Source organism: Lactuca serriola, chromosome 4, assembly GCF_051521515.1.
Source record: "Lactuca serriola cultivar US96UC23 chromosome 4, Lser_US96UC23_V15, whole genome shotgun sequence".
Classification (NCBI taxonomy): Eukaryota; Viridiplantae; Streptophyta; class Magnoliopsida; order Asterales; family Asteraceae; genus Lactuca; species Lactuca serriola.
The window spans coordinates 20435926-20458461 of record NC_136411.1 but is presented as its reverse complement, the minus strand read 5'-3'; the positions used below and the strand labels follow the sequence as shown (position 1 = coordinate 20458461).

The following is a 22536-nucleotide window of genomic DNA, read 5'->3' as shown; positions in this document are numbered from 1 at the left end:
TGAAGGATTCCTAACTACCACAAGGTCTCCGACCAACGGCCAATTGCCGTGGAGACACTCATCCTTTCTCAAACATGTATCACATGCACTATCTTGCTCTGCACCTCTCCTTGACCACCAATAACTCTGGTCTCAGGAATTCGCATTGCAGGCCTCTCTATCCAGTTCTCTAATCGCTCTTGAACAATTCTCAAATCTCCTCAAAAGTACTCGGTTCTCCCCCACTTAGGGTTTGATCCATCACCAATTGGTTCGCCAACAATCTAACCCACAAACTATTTTTTACCAATAACATCACACCTACTCTTGGAAGGTGATACACAATGCTCGATGATCTCCCTGATGGAGGTCAAGCAATTCCAAATTCTCTGAATCTCCGATGAAATCCTCAGAAACTTCTCATCATGACTACCTCTAGTCATTTAGAATCTCATACCATCCCACTACCGGACATCTCAACTGTCCATTCGTAACCCTGACTCTCAGTCTGAAAATAACGAACTACATATTCCTCATCCTCGACTCTTCAACCAACGTTCCATCACGTGGGTTGTAATAAGAGTGGATTCCTCGTTACCACACTTGTCACTCATCATAGACAATAATAGCCACCGCCCCAATATCCTCTTCTTGATCGTCTGCCGCTGCAGCTAATACATGCCCTACTATGCTCAGATAGGGTGTATCCTTGTCCTTAACCATCTCAGTCTCCGTTGACAACCTGCTCAGGCTCTAACATTACCTCTCGGCAGACATACTGCCCAAATACTCTGATGAAAGATTGTAACCAAAGCCACCCTACAGGGCTCACCCCCATCCCCAGGAAACTGAAAATCTCAATATCTCTCATGTTTCCCACAGGAACAGAAATAACACCACTCAGGTCACAGAAAATGACATCTCCACCATCGGATGATTGCTCAACTCATGCCACAATCCTCTATAACCGCCATCTCTACTCATTCCTGAGTCTTGTGACTCCAATTGGCATCTCACCAACAATTCCTCAGAGCTAACTCGATTTCTCTTTTTATGGATGCTCCACTAAAACTTGTTCATCATGGCCCTCTGGCCCCATACTTTTTCACATCTGATCTCGGTCTAACCAATCACCACAGAATAACTGGTAGAACCAATAACACTAACTTCCATGGGTCATGGTACTCGAACCATGTGGCCACCTCTCGATCTGCTATGAATCATGGTACCTGAACCATGTTATCTCTTCTCAACCCGCTACAAATCATGGTACTCGAACCATGACGTCATTCCTCCATCTGCTACGATGTATGGTACTCGAACCATAACACCACTCCTCAATCTGCTATGATGCATGATACTCGAACCATAACATCACTCCTCAATCTGCTACAATGTATGGTACTCGAGCCATAACATCACTCCTCAATCTGCTATGATGCATGGTACTCGAACCATGACATCACTCCTTAATCTGCTACGATGTATGGTACTCAAACCATAACATCACTCCTCAATCTGCTACAATGTATGGTACTCGAACCATAACATTACTCCTCAATCTGCTACGATGTATGGTACTCGAACCATAACATCACTCCTCAATCTGCTACAATGTATGGTACTCGAACCATAACATCACTCATCAATCTGCTACTTAGAACCTTCAGAATACTCCCTGTATTGAGTATGGGTCCTCTGCTTTCGATAGTACAGGCCTATACTACCTGCCACATCTACCCATACTTTCCACACGGACCATCCCAGAGCTCCTAAGTAGCTGCTCAACCTTCTCGTTCACCAATTCCGCCACGCGTGCCTGCTCCCCAGCGAAATGCTATACTCTACCAGCACACTCATCTAGCTAAGGTTACTACCTAGGCTCTTCCTTGGTTCTACCACTTATCCGCCATCAGTTGTTGAAGAACTCCTAATGATGCCAGCCATCTACCTCCTGAATATCGTCATATTCACTTAGTAGCTAACTCCCATCATCGAGAGCTCCACAAAGCACGAAGCAAGCAGCATCCGAGCATCGAAGTATCTCCTTCAGCACGTAAAACCTCCTTAGGTTATTATCTACTCGCTTTCCTCATACTCGAATGATATCACCTAACTCTAACATCTTCGCCCCACATGGCCTCTGGCTACCCTCTCGGAAGACTCCTCATATGCTCATATAGATACCTCTTCTAGATTACTCCTCTACTCGAATCCCCTAAAGGATTCCTGCTGAATACTCTCACTCATCTCATACTCAAAAGCACATCACATACAACAACAACTCCTAGGGTAAGGCATCACAAATAAGGCCACTCTAGTCCTAACATATGAAATACCTAGCCTGTCTCTAGCATACATAATATTTCATAAAATGTGTCATAAACATCTCGTAACAAAAGTAAGGGTATTTTGGGAAATCACCGTTCGGGCTCTAGCTGATTGTACACACTGCTCTTTCTCGTTTTCTCCTTGAACTCTTATTCGCTTTAGAAAAATCATTTCTTAGAAATTTTTTCTCAATTCCTCAGTTTGAGTCCAGATTTACCCGAAGGTGAGTTCGAATCCCTCAAACCAAGGCTCTGATACCAACTTGTAACACCGTAATTTTTCAAACAAATTTTTTCATTCTAAAATCGCATACTTTTCATAACATTTTATATGGAAATCTCGTTTATTCAAATTACAAAACACACCTCTTATTAATAATCCAGGATCCTCAACACATAACTCTTTCTGTGGTGTGTACAATCAATCCGGTGCCTTCCCGCGATCCTCTGAGATACTTGAAACACATATCACAATAGACAATAAGCACGAAGCTTAGTGAATTCCCCAAAATACTACATACAACACATATTAGCCACTCGAGGCTATAACTCTGTTGACCCTCTGGTCAATGTGTCTCAGTGGGACCCATCAGTCCCATAACTCTGTGGACCCTCTGGTCCTAAGCTCATTGGACCCTTCGGTCCGGTCTGCTTGAGCCTTCCGGCCTCATGAATCGTTGGACCCTACGGTTCGGTCTATAAACTTTGCATAGCATAAATCACAAAGACATAATGCATAGCATGTCACATACAACAGAATAACATAATACTCAATGTGAGCACATAAGACCTTCTGGTCACACATAACTACCACTCAAGGTAAAGTATAGTGAGAAACTCACCTGAAAGCAGAAAGCGGTTATCCTTACACTTGAATCTCGAACTCGCCACCGCCTAACACATAAGGCAAATATCTCTAATTAAACCGACAATTTCTCTTTCCCTCTCTAATCGGGTAGTGGGTAAAAGACCATTTTACCCCTCTATAATCTTTATTACTTATGTTGACCAAAACCCCAAAGTCAACAGAAGTCAACTCAAGTCAACGGTCAACTCTGACCAGACTCGTAGAGTGCACAAGAGTGACTCGGTGAGTCCATGCGTGTCACCCGACTCCTCTAAGGCCTCATTCGACTCGTCGAGTGAACCTTTCACTGGACGGGTTTTTGTTGCATTCGAATCGCGGGGCAACCCGACTCGACTCGTCGAGTCTTCCTATGGACTCGGCGAGTTGCTCCCATGACAACACTCATCTGACCTTCTGAGATCAGATATGTTCCTCTAATCCATAGATTTGGCTTCCTTACGACCAATAACCACGTAAAGGTCGAATCCTGGTACACATGCAAGGCTCTCTATGCTTATTTTGGTGAAATCCTTCATATCATGACAACCCTAGCTCATAACTCCAAGGAAAAGGCATAAAGCAGAATGGAAGGGACTCTCTGGACCTTTTAAGGTCCAGATCTAGGAATCATTTCACCATGGGACCTCTCATACTCTAGATTCAAGCTAAATAAAGCATGAAGAAACCCTAGATTCATAAAATCTACTAAACAAACGCAGATGGACATGAATCCTTACCTCTCACAGCATCTCTGAACGAAATGATGGAAGATTTGAGTCCTACAAGACAGCTCAACTCGAAATCCTTCCTTCCCTTTGCTAAGACACTCCAAAGGATGATGAATTAGCCCTCCTCTTGCACTACAAGCTTCCTATCTGCTCTCTATGGTTTCTCAGGGTGTGGTAGCCGCAAATGAAGGCCATAAGGACCTTTAAATAGGTCCCAAACCCGAGAAATTAGGGTTTCTCTGCCCAGCACCTACTCGTCGAGTCCACTCATTAAATCTGCGTGAGAAACCCGACTCAACTCGGCGAGTTGGATCCTCAACTCGTCGAGTCTCTCATTTAATTAAAAGATTAACCTACACAATAATAACCCTAAAAATCCGGATGTTACAAGTTGAATAAAAATTTACGTAACTTATATGATGATCATAGCCTATTAGGTCAACATTCAAAAAGTTTTTTTTTATATTTACATCATTTTGGACAATTTTGCCCCGGTTCCTAATATCATGGTCATTTGGGCCAAATAAAGTAAGTGTATCAGAACAAAACGATGACATAATAGTAAATCAAAAAGAAATTAAGATGTATTAGTCGATATTTTTTCCAAAATATGCAACCTATATATTTAACAATGATGCAACATGTTAATCTTCTTCTATTAAACATAAAAGGAGAAGGTTAAAAACACATATTACTAAGTATTAAGATACAGCTAAAACAGAGCATAAAATAACTAAACATTTGCCTCTGTAACTCAAACCAGGAAACAATAGAATTTGATTAAAACATCATAAATAAGTAGAATTCGATAAAATAAACAGTATGGGTAAAATGGAAAATGAAGAGCAAAAGGGCCACTAATGGAACAATGGAAAATAAAGAAAAAAAGTTACATAATATACAAAATTAAAGACAATGTAGGAACTTACAATCCCTCTTCTACAATTCACCACTGAACCTCTTTTGTTATTGGTTTCTGGCAAACACCGAAACCCCCCCCCCCCCCCCCCATCTTTTAAAAATCTGTAAAGAAAAAAATGGATAATGGGGAAGGACAACTTGAATTATAGTGCTCAAAGCCTCACACAATGAACATCATAAGGGATAAAACCGAATTATATTGACCATATATTAAACATCATGAAGGATAAAACCGACATAATGATGTGAGAAAAACATGGAGAACTGCCTTGGTCAAGTTATAAAAAAACCACATATACCAACCCACAACTCTAAAATGTAACTGTACGTGTGATAAAAAACCAAATGTTGGCCAGTACCGATTATATTTTCAATAAAATACATTTTCAATAAAATAAATAGTATACAACAAATATGAATCTGAAAAAATAATCAAATCATCTATTTTTTGTTCTGAGGAACTCAATTAAGTGATTAGTTGTGTATTTGATGTTATAATTATGTCGCATTTATAATATAAATCCCTTATTATATTTTTAGTTTTCTTTTTATGATATTTACAATCTTTCAGTTCGTCAATTGAGAAAAAACATAGGTTTTAATTAAATTGTTATGTATGTTTGAGCTTATTTCACATGGTATTGATTGTATTATACGTATGAACTGCCAAACTGAATTACCCCTCAAAGACACACACACACACCCACACATAAGTATGAAATTCAATATGACATTGTTGGAAACTATTATTTGACACACATTAAAGAGAATGAGAATATCAGTGAGAAATAAATTCCATTGATGAAGTGTAGGGGTAGTTTGCTAATTACATTAACCATTTGCAGTGGACCAATCATTGGGGAGCCATGAGGGAGGACAAATTAGCTCAATTTTGGTTCAGGTAAAAGAAATAGCTAAACAAAGGGCTAAAATATGTAATTTACTCAATATATGTATAAAAAAGGAATTAAAATTTTTATTTAATGTAATTTACCCTACATGTTCATAAATAAAAAGTATAAGTTTTTGTGAAGAACATGAATTGTTACATATCTGTTTTTAATGTCATATAATTTCCGAACGTTTTTACCCTTGTTCATGATATAATGGTTTTTTGGCAAATAAAGTCAGTGCATCAGTAAAGTAGATGACATAATAATAAAGTACCTTTTCTGTACATCTTCATGTATTAGTAAAGTACAATGACATATTAATAACAGAACATAAGTAAGATGTATTACCCTTGACAAACAGCAAATTGTAATCATATGGTACTGAAAAGATGGGTATAGTGGGTGTCAAAAGTCTTAAAACATACCCATGTTTCAAAAACCAAAACAAAATGACATGAAATAAATGGTATATATCACGTGCTTGTACAACCAATATGTCTAATTATAACATCAAACTGTATCAAAATGAAAAAACATGATCATATTTACAATCACATCTAACACCTTGGCATACAAACTGTCTCAAAATCTGAATGAAATGAAAAGACTTCATAACATTAATGAATCGGAACAACACACTCAAGTTTTTTTCCTGTTAAGAAAGATAGTTCATTGTTTCGATAATCCCACCATTCATGTGCATCTGCATTGTTATTAATAAAATCAACTTCAACCCACTGATTGCGAATGAGAACCCAAAGACGCCACATTCAATCTCCATTTAGACATAGAAATCCCAATTTCCCCTCAAATTTTATTAGCCTCGAAGTATACGACATGTAATGTATATGTGTATAAGGTGAAAATATGATTACATATTCTTCTGAATATGCATCAAATCGTAATATCTCATAGTTTGACAGTAAGATGTAAACTACATCTTTACTTATGATTGCTACATCCGATACAGGATGAAAAGAAGATAGTAAGTGAATATTACCAAGGTCCCTCCATTCCCAAGTAGTGGAGTGAAATAATTCTACTTGGAAGTTTTCATAGCCATGATCATTTGTCAAGTCACTACAATAAAAAAACATAAAAGTTATAGAACCAACTAAAACAAATAGTTAAATAATAATAGTAAAAGAGGCTTACGATGGCTCTGCATATGATAAACGAATAATCTTGAAATGTAATGGGTTCGAACGCATAACCACCATAGCAAACTTAACCGCAATGTACTTATAAATCGGAAATGGTAATGATTTGGCATCTAAAGTCGTTGGCTTACATACAAATAAAAACTTATTTGGATATTCATTTCGGTTATCACATTCACCAACAATGAGTCTGTTCAACGAAGTTGCTAAAATTGTAAACGCTTTTGGTAGACAACCAATGCCAAAACTCTTTGCACCAGACAATGGAACAAACTGACGCTCTATCGTTCCCCATGGTTTTTTTTGTTGAACAATAAAACCATGAAGCACATTATTTTTTCGCTTGTAAAGATCAAGAACATGCTTGTTGCAAGTTAGTTTTTCAAGACGTTTACTTGTGCAACGTATAATATGAAACGTTTTTAATGATGTTCTTGAAAGAATTTCAATAAACACGTCAGTCTCCAATACTACAAGCTGTAAAACAATCAAAATAATTATATAATGAACAAACATAAAGTAAAATTTGTAACGAACCAATTTTTCAAAGAAATTTTTCATTTTAAAATAAGCAACCACATTTCCATAATTAAAGAAATTCAATCGTAATTGATTTCAAAACATATATCAAATAAAACTTTTGTTCCAAATATGCGGATTTGGGAAGAAAGTGAGAGGAAGGAAAATTTTAAGTTTTATTTTCTTATTCCTCCTAACTCAGGATCACAAAAACTTAAAATTTTCCTTTCATTTCCTTTGAACTCGGGAACATGGAATAATGAATATTTTCCTTCTTCTCCCTTTCTTTATGTCAAAATGTTCCTTCCCTTTCCTTTATTGAGTTTACAAAAAAACTCGGGAACAAGGCATTAGAGAGTGTTTGGCAAAACTTATTTAAAAAGGCTTATAGCGGAGTCAAAACGGAATTTTTAAAAAAGTATTTGGCTAAGCTTATCCGATGTCAAAACGCTATAAGCTGATAAGTCATTTTTAGTGTTTGCAAAAAAAAACAGCTTATAAATGTAAAATTACCAAAAAAGGACTTCCTTGATAATTGAAGCACAAACACATTTACAAATCAAAAAAATCGACAGCAACACAAAATTCAGCTCATTTTTTTGAGTTCCAATTCAAATTAGTATCAATGGCAGCACAAAAATAAAACACAGCATCACAGAAAAAAAAATCAACATCAGCAAAAAAAAAAAAAAAAAAAAAAAAGAACTCACAATTTTTATTCTTTGATAATTGAAGCACAAACACATACACAAATCAAAATAATCGGCAGGAACACAAGATTCAGATCATATTTTTGAGTTCCAATTCAAATTAGTAGCAATGGGAGCACAAAAAATAAAACACAGTAGCTAAAAAAATATGTCCTTTAATATACATCAAATTCTAACAGAAGGTTTCAATAAAATATTTTTTGTAAAATACTTCGGTTAACTCCATTGATATACATCTTCTGTCCTTTAACTTAAAGGTCAAAAGATTGATAACATTGTATGTGCCGGGGAACAAAAGGAAGTGAAATCACATAAAAAATCGACATCAGCAAAAACAAGCCATGATTTTTTGAGTTCCAATTCTATCATACAAAAGAAAACAAAGGGAAAAGAAGGAATATCGACAGCAAGGGTAAAAAAAATGAATGCAGAAACACAAACCTTTATGGGGTCGAAGGTCGCCAGTGCTGTGGGTTGTGACGATCGGCCGGTGGGGAGGAGATGCCTAATGGTGATGCTTCGTGGGGACGGCTTGAGGAGGCAAATCGAGAACAGCATATGTTGGAGGCGTACGATTATTTGAGTCGATGTAAGGTTTAGGGTAAGGATATATTTGTCAAATTTTTTGAACGGTGAAATAAGGAGTTTTGATATGTGAGGGGTAAGTTACTTATCAAAAAACGACTTATTTGAGGTTCCCAACAGCTAAAAGCTGTTTATAAAAAAATAAAAAAAATACCCAAACATTTTTTTTTACTTGTACCGGTGTGGAATCGGTAATAAGTTAAAAAGGCATTTTTATAAGCTTTGCAAACACCCTCTTAGAATAACAAAAAAGAATGGAAAAAACAAGATGGAAGAAAGAACGTTTGATGGACGAGATACACGAAGCGGGGGGAACCACAATCATCAAGGAATACGGCTTGAAACCACCCGGTATTGCTGCTTGAAACCACTTGGTATTGAGCACGACTTAGGCACCGTGCATAAGCCTTTTGGGATTTTATTATATATATAATCAGTTAGGTCGGTTAAAGGTTGTTAACTCTCCATCCAATCCTTTCCTAGGAGCTTTTCGTGGGATACCCATGAAGATCGCACAATGGGAAGGAATCATCAACCTAATAGTGGTTCCGATGGACGACCATCGACCAGGGATGATCTAGAAGATACAAGATGAAACTAGAATAACTCTGAGGACTTTAGAACATCCTAGAACATGCTAGGTCACGAAAGAACAAGTTGGATAATGCTGGAACGTCCTAGAAATCTCTAGGACATTGTAGAATAGTGTAGTGTATTATAGAATCTTGTAAATGTTATATAGATATCATTGGAAGAGCCTATAAGAGTCGGCAAGATACAGAACCTAGAAACTTTCATTTGAGGAGGTGTAAAGTCCCTATAAATAGAAAGGATGTCTCATTAGTAGAATTCATTGATAAGTTGCCTTGTAAAGTAGTTGAGTTCTACAATACAAGATTTCTTTCATAGAATTCATCGATAAGTGTCTCTTGATTTCCAAGTTCGTTAGTACATCTAGATCATCAAAGTTAGCTTGATTTCCAAGTTCGTTAGTACATCTAGATCATCAAAGTTAGCTTGAATTAGTCGAAGAAAAGCTATATGGCACACGAGATAGACTAGTCATCCCGTGACAAGGAACTTATACTTTTATTAACAAATACATTTTCTGAATTACAATGTTTTAATAAAAAAAAAATAGACAGTGCTATTACAATTAGTTTACCTGACTTCTCATATTAACTTCCAAAACTAAATCAAATGAATTGGCATCCCCATTTGATCATCTATTTGAAGCAATTCACTCCCATAATATACGAACTCATATGTCTTCATCAGTTGATCAAGCTCTTGAATCATCCTTGTAACATTTTCTCCATTGACATTTAATCTTGAGCTTAAACATGAATCTTTTTCAACCAGCCAAACCCTTCAGGAACCTCTTAAAAAAACTTTTTTCTTGAAAAAACACTTTAAAAGGATTTGAAATTTGGTTTAGAAATCAATATAAAACCTTTTGATATAGTTGTGTAAAAGGAACACGAAAGATTGAATTGTCATTTGACCATATCAATGTCGAGTTTGCATCAGATGTTATTATCTTCCCCTCTAACCCACCCAGCCACTCACTCCATTTTGACACTGCTATAAGCTAATAGGCTATAAGTTAATAAGTTGAAAGCTATTTTAATAAACTTTGCCAAACACCCTCTAAAACCTAGCAAGAATATGTTCATCATAATACTAAATTGATCCAAAATATGTAATTAATCTTGTTTGATGATTATGTGTTTCTATCATTGTTCATATTTCTTAGTTTTTTGATTGATTAACTCTGTTTTATCTACTTGTTAATCTATTCTGTTTTCGATCTATTGTATCGGATTCCAGTTTAGAGGAATTGAGCTCATCGGATTCAAGAAAGATATATAAGCTAGTTGAAACCAAATTGCCTTTAGACGAAGTTAGCGATTTCCCCCTTATTTATTCTGTATGTAATGAAATTTTCTGTAAGTGGAGGTTTTCAAGTATTAAAACACTGGTCAAATGAGTAATTCTATGCAAATATTAACTGATTTTGGTTTATTAATGGATGATTTTAAGTTTTAGATGATTTTGTAACTTCAATGATAGAATGGAATCAAGATCACAAATCTATAAGATGTTAAGAGTTTTGTATTTTGAGTTTTAATAATTATCTTTTATTACAGAAATGGTCACTTTGATTCGTTGTCTAGTTACAACAAGGTAAAATTTATTTTTAACTATAAACATTATGTAAGCATTTGTTTGAATACAATCAACTTCATAACTTAAAATTCTATTTTTGTTTTTCATAAAACATATCTTTGGAAAAACCTCCAAAGGTACTCCTTGGACCTTAAGAGGAAGGGTCTTCATCTTCAAGTCTTTGAATGTAATCTCCCTGGTGGTATGGTTTAAGAGATATCATCAAAGAAATCATTTCTTTAGTGATATCTCTTTAACCATGCAACCAAACAGTTCAAGAAATGATTTCTTTAGTGATATCTCTTTAACCATGCAACCAAACAAGGAGATTAAGTTCAAAGGCTCGAACATGAAAGTCCATCCTCTTAACGTCTAAAGTAGCACCTTTAGAGTCGAAAACTTGCGTTAATTTGTATCCCTGTCCCATTGAAGATTCCGTTTTTTCTTTAGTAATTTTCTTAAAGAGGTCAAAATGGGATATTTAGGATCCTTCCACATTTTCTAGTTGGTCTATGGTTGATTGTGCCAATTTGTGTGAGACTTATTTTTTTATTCCTCCGGTTGAAAGTAGAAAATGAAACATCATTTAACTGAATGTTGTTTGATGCTATCAATATATCCCTTAAAGTTGGTGCAAAACTAACAATAGTCCTCTAACGGTAAATTTTATGTTTTTATTATTAATTTACCTTTTTAATAATAAAAACATAAGGGAGATATTGATAGCATAAGCATAAAATTTACCATTAGAGGAGTGTCATTAGTGTTGCACCAACTTTAAGGAGATATTGATAGCATTAAAAAACATCAAGCCAAATGACGTTTCATCTTTTATTTTCAACCGGAGGAATGAACAAATAAGACTCACACAAATTCACACAATCAGCCGTATACAAATCAACCTTAGACCAAGTGGAAAGATCCTAAATATCCCCATTTTGACCTCTTTAAGAAAATTACCGAAGGAAAAACCATGATCGTCATTGGGATAGGGATACGAACTAACGCAAATTTCGACTCTAAAGATACTGCTTGGACCTTAAGATGAGGGGCCTTCATGTTTAAGCCTTTGAATGTAATCTCCCTGTTTGGTTGCATGGTTAAAGAGATGTCACCAAAAAAATCATTTCTTGAACACTTTATAGGCAATGTGAAATGTTCAAGAAATTATTTCTTTGATCATATCTCTTTAACCATGCAACCAAACAGGGAGATTATGTTCAAAGGCTTGAAGATAAAGACCCCTCCTTTTAAGGTCCAAACAGTACCTTTATGAGTCATAGTAGTTGGAAGAGGTTTTTGCCAAAAGATCTATTTTATCAAAAAGAAAAATAGAATTTTAAGTTATAAAGTAGATTGTATTCAAACAAATATTCACAGAATGTTTATAGTTAAAATTAAATTTTACCTCGTTACTAGACAAAAATCAAAGTGACCATTTCTGTAAAAAAAAGATAATTATTAAAACTCTTAACATCTTATAAATTAGTGATCTTGATTCCATTCTATCATTAAAGTTACAAAATCATTTAAAACTTAAAATCATCAATTAATAAACTAAAATCATTTTATATTTGCATAGAATTATTCAATTGAGTTCATAATTCATGTTTTAATACTTGAAAACCTCCGGACATTTAATTGAACACCTGGCGGTCAAAAAATTTCATTACATATAGAATAATAAAAGGGGAAAATTGCTAACCTGACTAAACTTTTTAAACTTCTGAAGACAATTCGGTTTCAACTAGTTTATGTCTTTCTTGAATCCAATGAGCTCAAATCCTCTAAACCGGAATCCAAGACAATAGATCGAAAATAGAAGAGATTAACAATTATATAAGATAGAGTCAATCAATCAAAAAACTAAGAAATATGAACAATAATACAAAAGCGTAATCATCAGACAAGATTAATTACCTTTTTTGGATCAATTCAGTATGACGATGAACACATTCTTGCTAGGTCTTACAGGGTGTGTGGCAAAGCTTATTAAAATAGTTTTAACTTATTAACTTATATCTTATTAGCTTATAGCGATGTCAAAACAGAGTTTTTAAAAAAATATATTTGACAAAACTTATCCGATGTCAAACTGCTATAAGTTCCACTCTTAGTGTTTGGCAAAAAAAACTGCTTATATGTGTAAAATTACCAAAAAAGGCTTCCTTGTAGTTAACATATACAAATCCTCCATCATGGAATTGCTATGAAATATCATAACACTATATAGTGATTTCTTTTCAAAAGCTATTTTCCAAAGGAGCTACCAGAAAACTTCATAATCATTTAAGGAAACTACCATGATTCACACTCATCCCCCAACTCTTTACTGAATGTATACTTCTCATTCAGTAAAAAAAAATAGAATCTTGAGTGCATAAAGTTACAGTTTTTTAAGTATTAAACAGCATTAATGAAAACTGCTTATAACACCATTTAAGTAGCCTCCGGTCGTAACAAATGACACCACCAACATAACACCAGCCGGAAACTATACCAAACTTCTTAAACCGTATACCCATCACTCCTAAAGAAGCACCGGGTAAACCAAGTCCAACACATGATGCAAACACAAGATTCGCCGGCAACTGTGTAAACAAACAACAATAATGCTTGCAGATATATAGGCTTCCACTCTTCAAAAAACCCATCACACCACCCAACCCAACCAAGCAAGAAATTAAAGATTTATGGCTTCCTGTTCTTATGGTTTAACATCTAGGTTACATGTTTAACATTTTGATTTAACATCTAGCATCCTACAATCATATAACAGAATTGAAAGATAAACAACTTTCAGAGCTCTTATGCATCAATTGATAACAGAATTGAAGAATAAAGCTAGGTAATAAAAACGACACATTGATGTTTCTACTTTACAACTCTTATGCATCATATAATAAATTCAATGAACCAACAAATTATTCTAACAGAAACCAGGGAAAAGAAGGAAGAATAAAGCTAAGAAAAAATCGACAGCAGCAAAAAAACGAAGATGGTAGGAAAAATTGACAAAAACGAACCTAGCAAAATCGACAGCAGAAAAAACAACACAGTGATGTTTCTACTTTACAGCCAGACTTCTTAAACCGCATACCCATCGCTCCTAAACAACACAGTGAACCAACAAATTATTCTAACAGAAGGAAAAAAAGGAAGAATAAAGCTAAGAAAAAAATCAACAGCAGCAAAAAAACAAAGATAACAGGAAAAATTGACAAAAAACAAACCTAGCAGTGGAGTCAACGGAATTTGGCAGGTGGCTTCACATGGGAGAAGGCTACGATCAGGAGAGGCGAGCTGGAGGTCTCGCTTGGAGGAAACGATCGAAAGATGGAGGCGTATGTGATGTGTACAGTAGATGTAAAAGTTTATTAGGTTAAAGTTTATTGATCAATTTCTTCAAATGGTAAGACATAGTGGAATAACGAGTTTAGTTGTTTTTAAAAAAAATGTTTGTTAAAACATTCTTTTTAGAGAGACATTATTTTTAAGTTATATTGGTGTGAAATTGGTAATAAGTTAAAATGTTTTTTTAAGCTTAGCCAAATATAGTCTTAGGGAAACTAAAAGAGCGAGAAAGCTTAGAGTAAAAGATGGATGGGAACGAATTGGGACATCGCACTTTTATAAATTACTTATACAGGGTAATATATTTATCCTTTCATCAAGGGTTTTTTGGAATTTTAAGGAAAAACAAAAATGCTTATGTGGGTTTTTTCGTGGATTTAACCTCTTTATACCCGTCTGACCCGGACACCACATATTTAATATGTGGCTTTCTCGATCAGATTGTCTGGCCCAACTTTCTTACCCGGTCAGCTTGTAACATACGTTAATTAGAAATAAGAACGCTCCTATCCCTCTCCATTACTTCTTCCCTCGTAACCTAAAAGAAAGCACAGAGCCAAAAAACAATGTCGCCATCGAGAGCTCCCCATCGAGGCCAAAGAGAGCTCGTCGGCCGTCGCCATCTTGCCACCAGGTCGCCCGTCGGACCTCCACCCTCCCTATTTTCGACCTCCAGACAGAAATTCATCAAACAGGTAAGCTAATCTTCTCCTTTTCTGTTAATAAATTTTGAAATCAGAAAATGTTTATGTATAAGCTATATGAAATTTGAATACTTCTATGCTCTAATATTATAAAATCTGAAATTGTTTGCGTATAAGTTATAGAATCAGAATTCTTTTTTGTTTATAAGCTAAGAAATCAGAAATCTTATTATTTCTAATGTTATGAAATCAAAATCCAAATGTTATGAAATTGTTTGGGTATATGTGGACACTGTTGACCTTAATTGTGTTATTGTTATTTAGGATAATGTTGATTTCATCAGTATAAAATTGTTTTATATTTAAATAGTTATGTTAGTTTGTTATTTTTGGGATTTGGGAGCAATTTCGGTGTTTTATCTTGATCTTGATAAAAGTTATGATAAATTGGTTTAAATATTTCTGTTTTAGGATGTTAGTTTATACCTTTGTGGTGATTTAAATTAGTTGAATATTTATGTTTTAGGATGTTGGTTTGGACCGAGTGTGAGGACAAAACTTTTATTGATGCATGTATCCATGAACTAAACCACTAATGGTCGTGAGGGTTCTGGGCTTAAGGCAGGTTCATGGAAGACAATACGCGAAAAATTGATAAACGAACACGGTAAAGAGGTTGATCAGTAACAAATGAGAAACCATTTTGACTACTATAAATCAAAGTATGTTGATTGGGTGAAACTGAAAACCAAAACCGACAATATATATGAACCTATAAAAATAAATTTAATCTGACCAATAAACAATGGAAGGAAGAGGGCAAGGTAATATTTTTATAACAAATATTAATATGATTACTTTATAACAAATACTAATATTTACAAAAATTGTAAATAACTGAACAAGTTCGTGTTGTCACTGAAAACTAAGTCCCTGTTGTTCCCTGATCTTTGCACCCAACTATTTGAAGGGTCGATCTCGATCGGCTTTCAAAGTTGAAGGTCATCTTCTACACTCCATCGTCCTGTAGAAGAGTTTAGTGTCCATGATTTTGATGATGATGTTCTGATGGAAACCGCAACATAACACATACGTGCAAGTGAAGAATCTTCAGGGCATTCAAAATATAAGGAAGTTGGTGGAAACAAAAGAGTTGGTGGAAAAAAAAAGATACAAGGGCACTAAAAGTTGAGGAGGATATTGTCAAGCTTGCAAGGTAATTTGTGGGAAAAAATTAAATTGAAAAAAATGAAATGGATAGGGATGTTGATGTATGGATAAACCGAAGAAAGTGTAACGAGGAGAATATGAAAGACACAAGATCGCTCTTTTGCTATTTGGTGAAAGTGCTGATGTTCGAAAAGTTTGGTTACGACTTTCGCCTACTAGTTGTGAGTCATGATTAATGGGTGCGTGTAGGAAGTTTGCTTACCTTTGATGTCTTCCGACTACAAGTTTTTTGTTGCATGACTTTTGTTATTTGCATGACTTCTGGATGCTATGTTTGATGATTTTTTAGATGTTACTTTGGATGATTTTTACTAGTTTTTTGTTGGATGACTTTTGTTACTTTGGATGTTATGTTTTTTGATATTGAAGATGAATTTTGTTATTTACTAGTTTTTTGGTGCATGATTTTTTTTTTACTTTAACATGTCATCTATAATTGTTTATAAGATGTAAACTATGGTTTCTGATGGTGAAGTTGTAGTTTTTCTTTTACTTGTGTTTTATTGGTTAAGGTCAAACCGACGAAGGCTAAACAAAATTCATAGAATAAGAGATAACGATTCAAACATGTATGCGTATACACAAGATTTGATGCATGGAGACCCTACACAATGTTATGATATGATGTGTCTTACACAAGAGGCATTTGTATTATTATGCAACCATTTTACCCAAAAAAATTTGGTTGCAAGCTAGTAGGAAAATAAGCATTGAAGAGAAGATGACTATGTTCTTACATGTTATAGGACATAATGAACGTTTTCGCGCGGTTAAGGAAAGGTTAAACACTCCACACAAACGATTCATCAATGTTTTCAAGAGGTCTTAAGAGCAATGATGTGTTTTGCAAAAGAAATTATAGTACCAACAACTCCTAATCCAACAAGACATGACTCAAAACGACATAGACAGGTTGTAACATGTTGTGCTTACCTCTTGATATTGTTGTCTGAGAACTCACAGTGACAAATGAGACTCAAAAACAAATTATGCGGTCTTCAGTTACTTGTCTATGTTGTTGATTTTTCTAATATATAGCAAGTGAAGTTAAGGTTCATCTTTCCTAAGCAAACTGCAATCAAAATTAAGTCGCAAAGATTAAACATGTTAACATTACTATACAAATTTTCATGTGCATAGAACCTTGCATGCTATTTACCTAGTTTCAAGTTTAGCATCTCGTATAAACAACATTCTATACTTTCTCTTTCATAACAAAATAATCTGAAAGCCGACAACCACACAAGTTGAAAATAACTACAATAAAGCTTTAAAATTGGTCATATGTAGGTTTGAAAGCAAAGTAAGCAAATCATATTTGAAACAATATTTTCAATTAGATTAAAAGCAAAATAGAATTTGATGGTTGTTTTTAAAGAACCAATATCATCATCATATATCATATTATGGACACTTAATTTGACAGTAAACCCCGTTGACCTTTTAAAACTACCATCAAATCACCTGTTCTTATCTAAACATTTATGTATTAAAAGAAATGAACATAAACCATATTAATTTACCCTGATGTATGATATTAGTGTTTAACAATAAAAATCACGATATCAGATTAATGGAACAAATGGAACAGGTAACCGGTTCATTCCAATTAATCAAGTTAGAAAAACACATGCTTTTTGCCATTCAACACGAAAGATGATAGATAAACAAAGTATTAAATAAGAAAATCGAACTCTAAAATTACAAAACCAGTCACATTAGCAAACTAATCAATCATATAACTTCAGGGAAAAAAAATTGACATCAGTAAATATATTAAGTCAAGCTTTTTAAACCTGTGGGACATAGGAAACAGATCTACTTGAATGTGTAGATCCCTTGGTAAGCTTCATTTCTCCCGGGATAGTGTTCAACAAGGATGATTTACCTGAACCAACCTGCAATGCAAATACGTATTTCATTTAAATACTGATAGCCATAGGTAGAGATATAAGTCAAATGAGTAAGTTTGACTTTGACCTCTCCAATAACTGCAACTAGAGATCCCTTTGGAATGGAAAGATTGACATGATCCATAATCAGCTACTTCACTTCTTGATCACTGCTTGACAATACATAACATGCATCTTTCATGAGAATATCCATATTTTCATCTCTACATTTGGAGCAAGATGATGAAGAATCACACAAGAATGATTTACCTTTTCAAATATAAAAGTCATAAGGCCAGAACGTAGTTTTAACTTTAATTTGGAAAGCCGAAATGTGTATTTTGTATCAAGAAAAGATCTTGCACAATCAGAACATAAATCACATTATTAAATGGTGAGAAGTTAATATGCAATTCAAAAAATTACAAGATTCCATATTAAGCATGACACTTACTTCAAAATGGAAGTCAATCCAAGGGAAATTGCTAGGATATAACCATCAAAATTCTCAGATCCTGTTAATAGAAAAATATGTATTTTAATGGGGGCTATCTAATATATATCACCCTTCTATAAATCCAAACGAAATAAAAAATAGATATAGACCTTCTTGAAGATACTTAATCAGCTTATTCAGAAGCAAGGGTCCAAGACAATCATTAAGTACCTGCAATTTATGAAATATGAGATTTACCTTTACTTTTTTTTAATTCTTCTGTAATTTAGGAAAGATTACATATATGGCCAACTAAGAAGCATGTTTCTGTAGCTCCAAACAATTCGGCTGCTTGCTTTTGAGCATCTAAAACGGGTCCCACAGGTGCAAATAAGTTGTCAAGTTCTGGAAGCTCAGGTAAGTCATGGAGGGTTAAACACCAAAAATACACCGAATTTTCCTGATTTCAGCACAAAATTCGGCATCCAAATTCTAATTTCTAGTCAACATGTCATTCTCTTCGAAAACAAAGAAGAGTTGAACTAAAATCGGTAGCAAACAAACTCCCATTAATAAACTCAACCAACACATATAGCCATGCTTTCGTTTCAAGTTAACCAAATCCCATACGCAAACAAACAAACACGATTACACAATCTTCACCAATTAACACTAAACTTCCTAAAACAAAAAACAAAAAGAAAAGAAAAAAATCTATTTTTTGGGAAAAAATTGAAAGAAAACAAGATTCTCACCCGGGAAGTGTCGACGTTTTACGTCTTACGAACTAGTCGTCTTCAATCTAACCGGCGTGAGTGGAGTGTGGTGATAACTGAACTTGGAGAATAGTTGCAGATTGAACCTTCGATTGAGCCGATTGAACAACCTAGGTTACGACTTTGACGAGAGTGACAACGGATGGCGTTTGATGTCGGGCGGATGACGATTGAAAGGAGAATAACGTGGTATTTCTGTTAATCGGTAATGTGAGCGAACAAGATGACTGGTTTGAGAGAGGAGACCACCCTGTTCCCGAGTTTATAGAAAAGAAAAAGAAAAGAAGAGAAATGTAGAGAGAAAACAATGGAAAAGAAAAAGAAAGTAAAGTGTATTTTTATGTTTATTTTTTTGGTGTTCCTGAGTTGGAAGGAAAGAAAGAAAACTAAAAGTTGACAACTATATTCTTGTCACTTTTTTTCCATAATTTTAAATATATACCATGCCATTCTTTTAAAAACAAAATTATGCCTAAACTATTTTTCTTTAATTATTTTTTTCACATGATTATTTATATAAAAATCATTAATGCATAATTCATTATTAATCACAATTCTAGTATATTCTTCATTTATATAACTTTTTCAAACAAAATCAATATAAAGGGTAAAAGAAGTAAATAAACCCAAACCAAAAATAACATAAATGTATCAATAATCAAACAAATTCATAAAAAACCAATTTAAAGTCAATGCAAGAATAATCAAACAAATTCCAATGTATGAACTCAAACCAAAAACCAAAAAGTATGAAGTCAAACTAATAAAAAAATCAAAAAACTATCATCCTAAGTAAGTCATTTACTTGCCCCCATCATTTTTTTCAGCAAACTTTTTCGTATTTTAAATGGAACTCTAAATAAAGTCCCCGCATCAATTTGATTTCGCGACAAAAACATGAGAGCTTCCGCTAATTCATCGGGTTCCAAATCCATTGGCTCAAACTCTTTATAAATTTCATCACCAGTATAAACTCGATGATGAGAGTTTTCGAAGATTTTGTTACCCTCCCTCATAGCAGAAGCCACATCTTTAACTGCACTCATAATAACCTTTTCAAACGATTCAGGTTTAACTTCAGGTTCATCTTCATCTTCAATTTCATGTTTCCTTTTTTTAGTTTTGTACTTCTTAGAACTTGAATTTTGCACCGGTGAAAAGCATGTAGGAGATAACACTTGAATATCATCAAGACCATCATCATCATCATCATTATTTTTTTGTTGTTTCTCAAGTGTTATGTCATTGCTTGCTAGTAACTGATCCACTTCTTCAATTGTTTCTACTTTGATATCCCCAGTCTTGTTCAATCGAGCATTCTTCTCTTTCGGGGTTTCAGCATGCACCCCTGAAGCCCTATCTCTCGCAAACAAAGCTATCATTTCATTGTAGTTTGGTATTTTTTTGGACTTCAATGAAATTGCCTCTGGCTTTAACTGTAACACACAATCCCAAATACAATTATTGTTAAGAAAAATAACATAAATGTATACAAACTAAGTAACATGCAGTAAAAAAACTTACATTAATTAGGTTGGCCCACACTTCCTCGTCCGCTTCAATTAGTTGTGTTTCAGAATTCCAACCGAACCCACTCAATGAAGTTCCGCGGAACATGTCATACCATTGCGAGAAACCTGATTTTAAAGTTTTCAAACGATTCTTTAAATGACTTTTTGTTAAACTCTTCCCAAACTTTTGATTAAGCTCCTCCACCATGTTAGAGTACGCTTGTGGGATGAAACTCCCACTAATCCTTAATCCTTTGTCATCTTGTGTCATCATAGATTGAATAAAACAAGAATCCATCCAATATGTCCATTTTATGTGTTCTTTCTTAGTAACTTGTTCTTCCTTCATCATCTTGACCTACATAACATCATAAATAAACAAACCAAGCATTGATAACATAAAAAATACTTACTTAGAGGATGTACAAATAATGAGTAAATAACATGTCCAAAAGATAAATAACACAAATAAAGTCAAAACAGTAACGATTCATACAAAATCAAGTCAAACACAAAAGATCCAAACAAAATCAAATTGAAATGTTATAATAAAAACTGGTAGCTACATTGACATATCTATCTCATTGTTTCGATTTGGCAAGTAATCAGTCCACATTTGATTTGCAATTAAGTTCCTCATTTGCTCTGCCGCAGCATTACCCTGATTTGTCTCTCTTATATTATGGCGCATTTCCTCTCTTGGTTCATTTAACATTTCTTGTAGGACCTCATCTTCAAGATTTTTGTCTCGATCTTCTTCTAACAAAAAGTTATGTAAAATACAACATGCCAAGAAAATGTTTGATTGTGTTTCACAAGAATAAAAATGTTCTTGTGTACTTCTAATGATAGGAAACCTTCTCTTTAAAACACCAAATGCCCGTTCTATAGCGTTACGTAATGAAGCATGACGGAGATTAAACAACTCTTTTGCATTCTCAGGGGCCCGAGCAGAATACTCTTTCAAATGATATCTAACACCGCGATATGGTGCCATTAGTGTAGTTGTATGGGGCAAACCAGCATCTACCAAATAGTATCGACCTATAAATAAGTTGTAATTAGTTATGTATTAAAAATTAGATTACACATAAGAGTAATTTTGGTATTAAAAATTTACCCTTTGGAATTACTAGTTTATCTTCTCTATTGAGTGCATTCTTTAGTATCCTTGAGTCTGATGCTGTACCCTCCCAGCCACTTAAAATGTACGTAAATTTTAAATCAAATGTACAAGCAGCTAAGACATTTATCGTAGGGTATCCCTTGCGACCACGATATCTAGGGGCATCTTTGTTAGGTACTTTGACACGAACATGTGTCCCGTCAACTGCACCTATACAATTCTTGAAGTAAGGATAAAATCGTTCTTTTTTTTGAATTTCTTTTTGTACAACATCACCTTTTGGTTGTTGAATATAATAACTTTCCACTGATATAATTGCTCCGAGAACTCTATAGAAGCACCTACTTGTAGTGGATTTAGAGCGACGGTATAGCCAAGAGACAAATCGATTTCTAACATCATTGCCGACAATGTGCAAAAATCTTGCAACATGCTCTTCAACGAACATGCGTCGAGTAGCTCGAAGACCACCAACTTGTTGTAAGATAGTTCACAATTTCTTAAAAGTCTGCTCACTCATACGGATAAGTTCACGACATTGACCACCGTTTGAAAGGTCGTGTAGCAACTGTTCACGTATACGTCGCCGTTTTAAAATAAGTTTCCTAGAACGTACTTTGGGACGGTTTGTGTTGGCAAGGGCACGATATGTCAGAATGGCCATCAACAAGAAAAGCAGATGAACTACTTGTCTTTGCCTGACTCTCAGAAATTGAGCGGGTGTTT

At 34.6% G+C, this 22536-nt stretch overlaps 1 protein-coding gene and 2 long non-coding RNA genes across 7 annotated transcripts; all 3 read right to left on the bottom strand.

Moving 5' to 3' along the window:
* Nucleotides 1–6108: 6108 nt before the first annotated feature.
* LOC145099986 (uncharacterized) lies at nt 6109–9695 on the bottom strand. The gene is made up of 3 exons (XR_013704744.1): nt 8529–9695; nt 6699–6778; nt 6109–6401 (listed from the first exon to the last, which is right to left on the bottom strand). It is a non-coding gene; the product is annotated as an uncharacterized LOC145099986 (long non-coding RNA).
* A 3413-nt stretch (nt 9696–13108) lies between these two features.
* LOC145101154 (uncharacterized) lies at nt 13109–19514 on the bottom strand. Of its 5 annotated transcripts, none has more exons than XR_013705497.1 (10): nt 19153–19513; nt 18568–18628; nt 18416–18476; nt 18232–18319; nt 18050–18131; nt 17866–17967; nt 17003–17141; nt 14075–14911; nt 13868–13950; nt 13109–13603 (listed from the first exon to the last, which is right to left on the bottom strand). It is a non-coding gene; the product is annotated as an uncharacterized LOC145101154 (long non-coding RNA). The 5 variants fall into 5 exon arrangements; XR_013705498.1 differs by having other exon boundaries at nt 13109–13432; XR_013705499.1 differs by lacking the exon at nt 13109–13603 and adding an exon at nt 17229–17293 and having other exon boundaries at nt 13687–13950; nt 19153–19514.
* Nucleotides 19515–19936: 422 nt separating this feature from the next.
* LOC145099985 (uncharacterized) lies at nt 19937–21005 on the bottom strand. Its single transcript, XM_079037439.1, has 2 exons — nt 20698–21005; nt 19937–20609 (listed from the first exon to the last, which is right to left on the bottom strand). The coding sequence occupies exons 1-2, from the start codon at nt 20980–20982 to the stop codon at nt 19971–19973; spliced, it is 924 nt and encodes a 307-aa protein (XP_078893565.1). The 5' UTR covers nt 20983–21005; the 3' UTR covers nt 19937–19970.
* Between the last annotated feature and the right edge of the window lie 1531 nt (nt 21006–22536).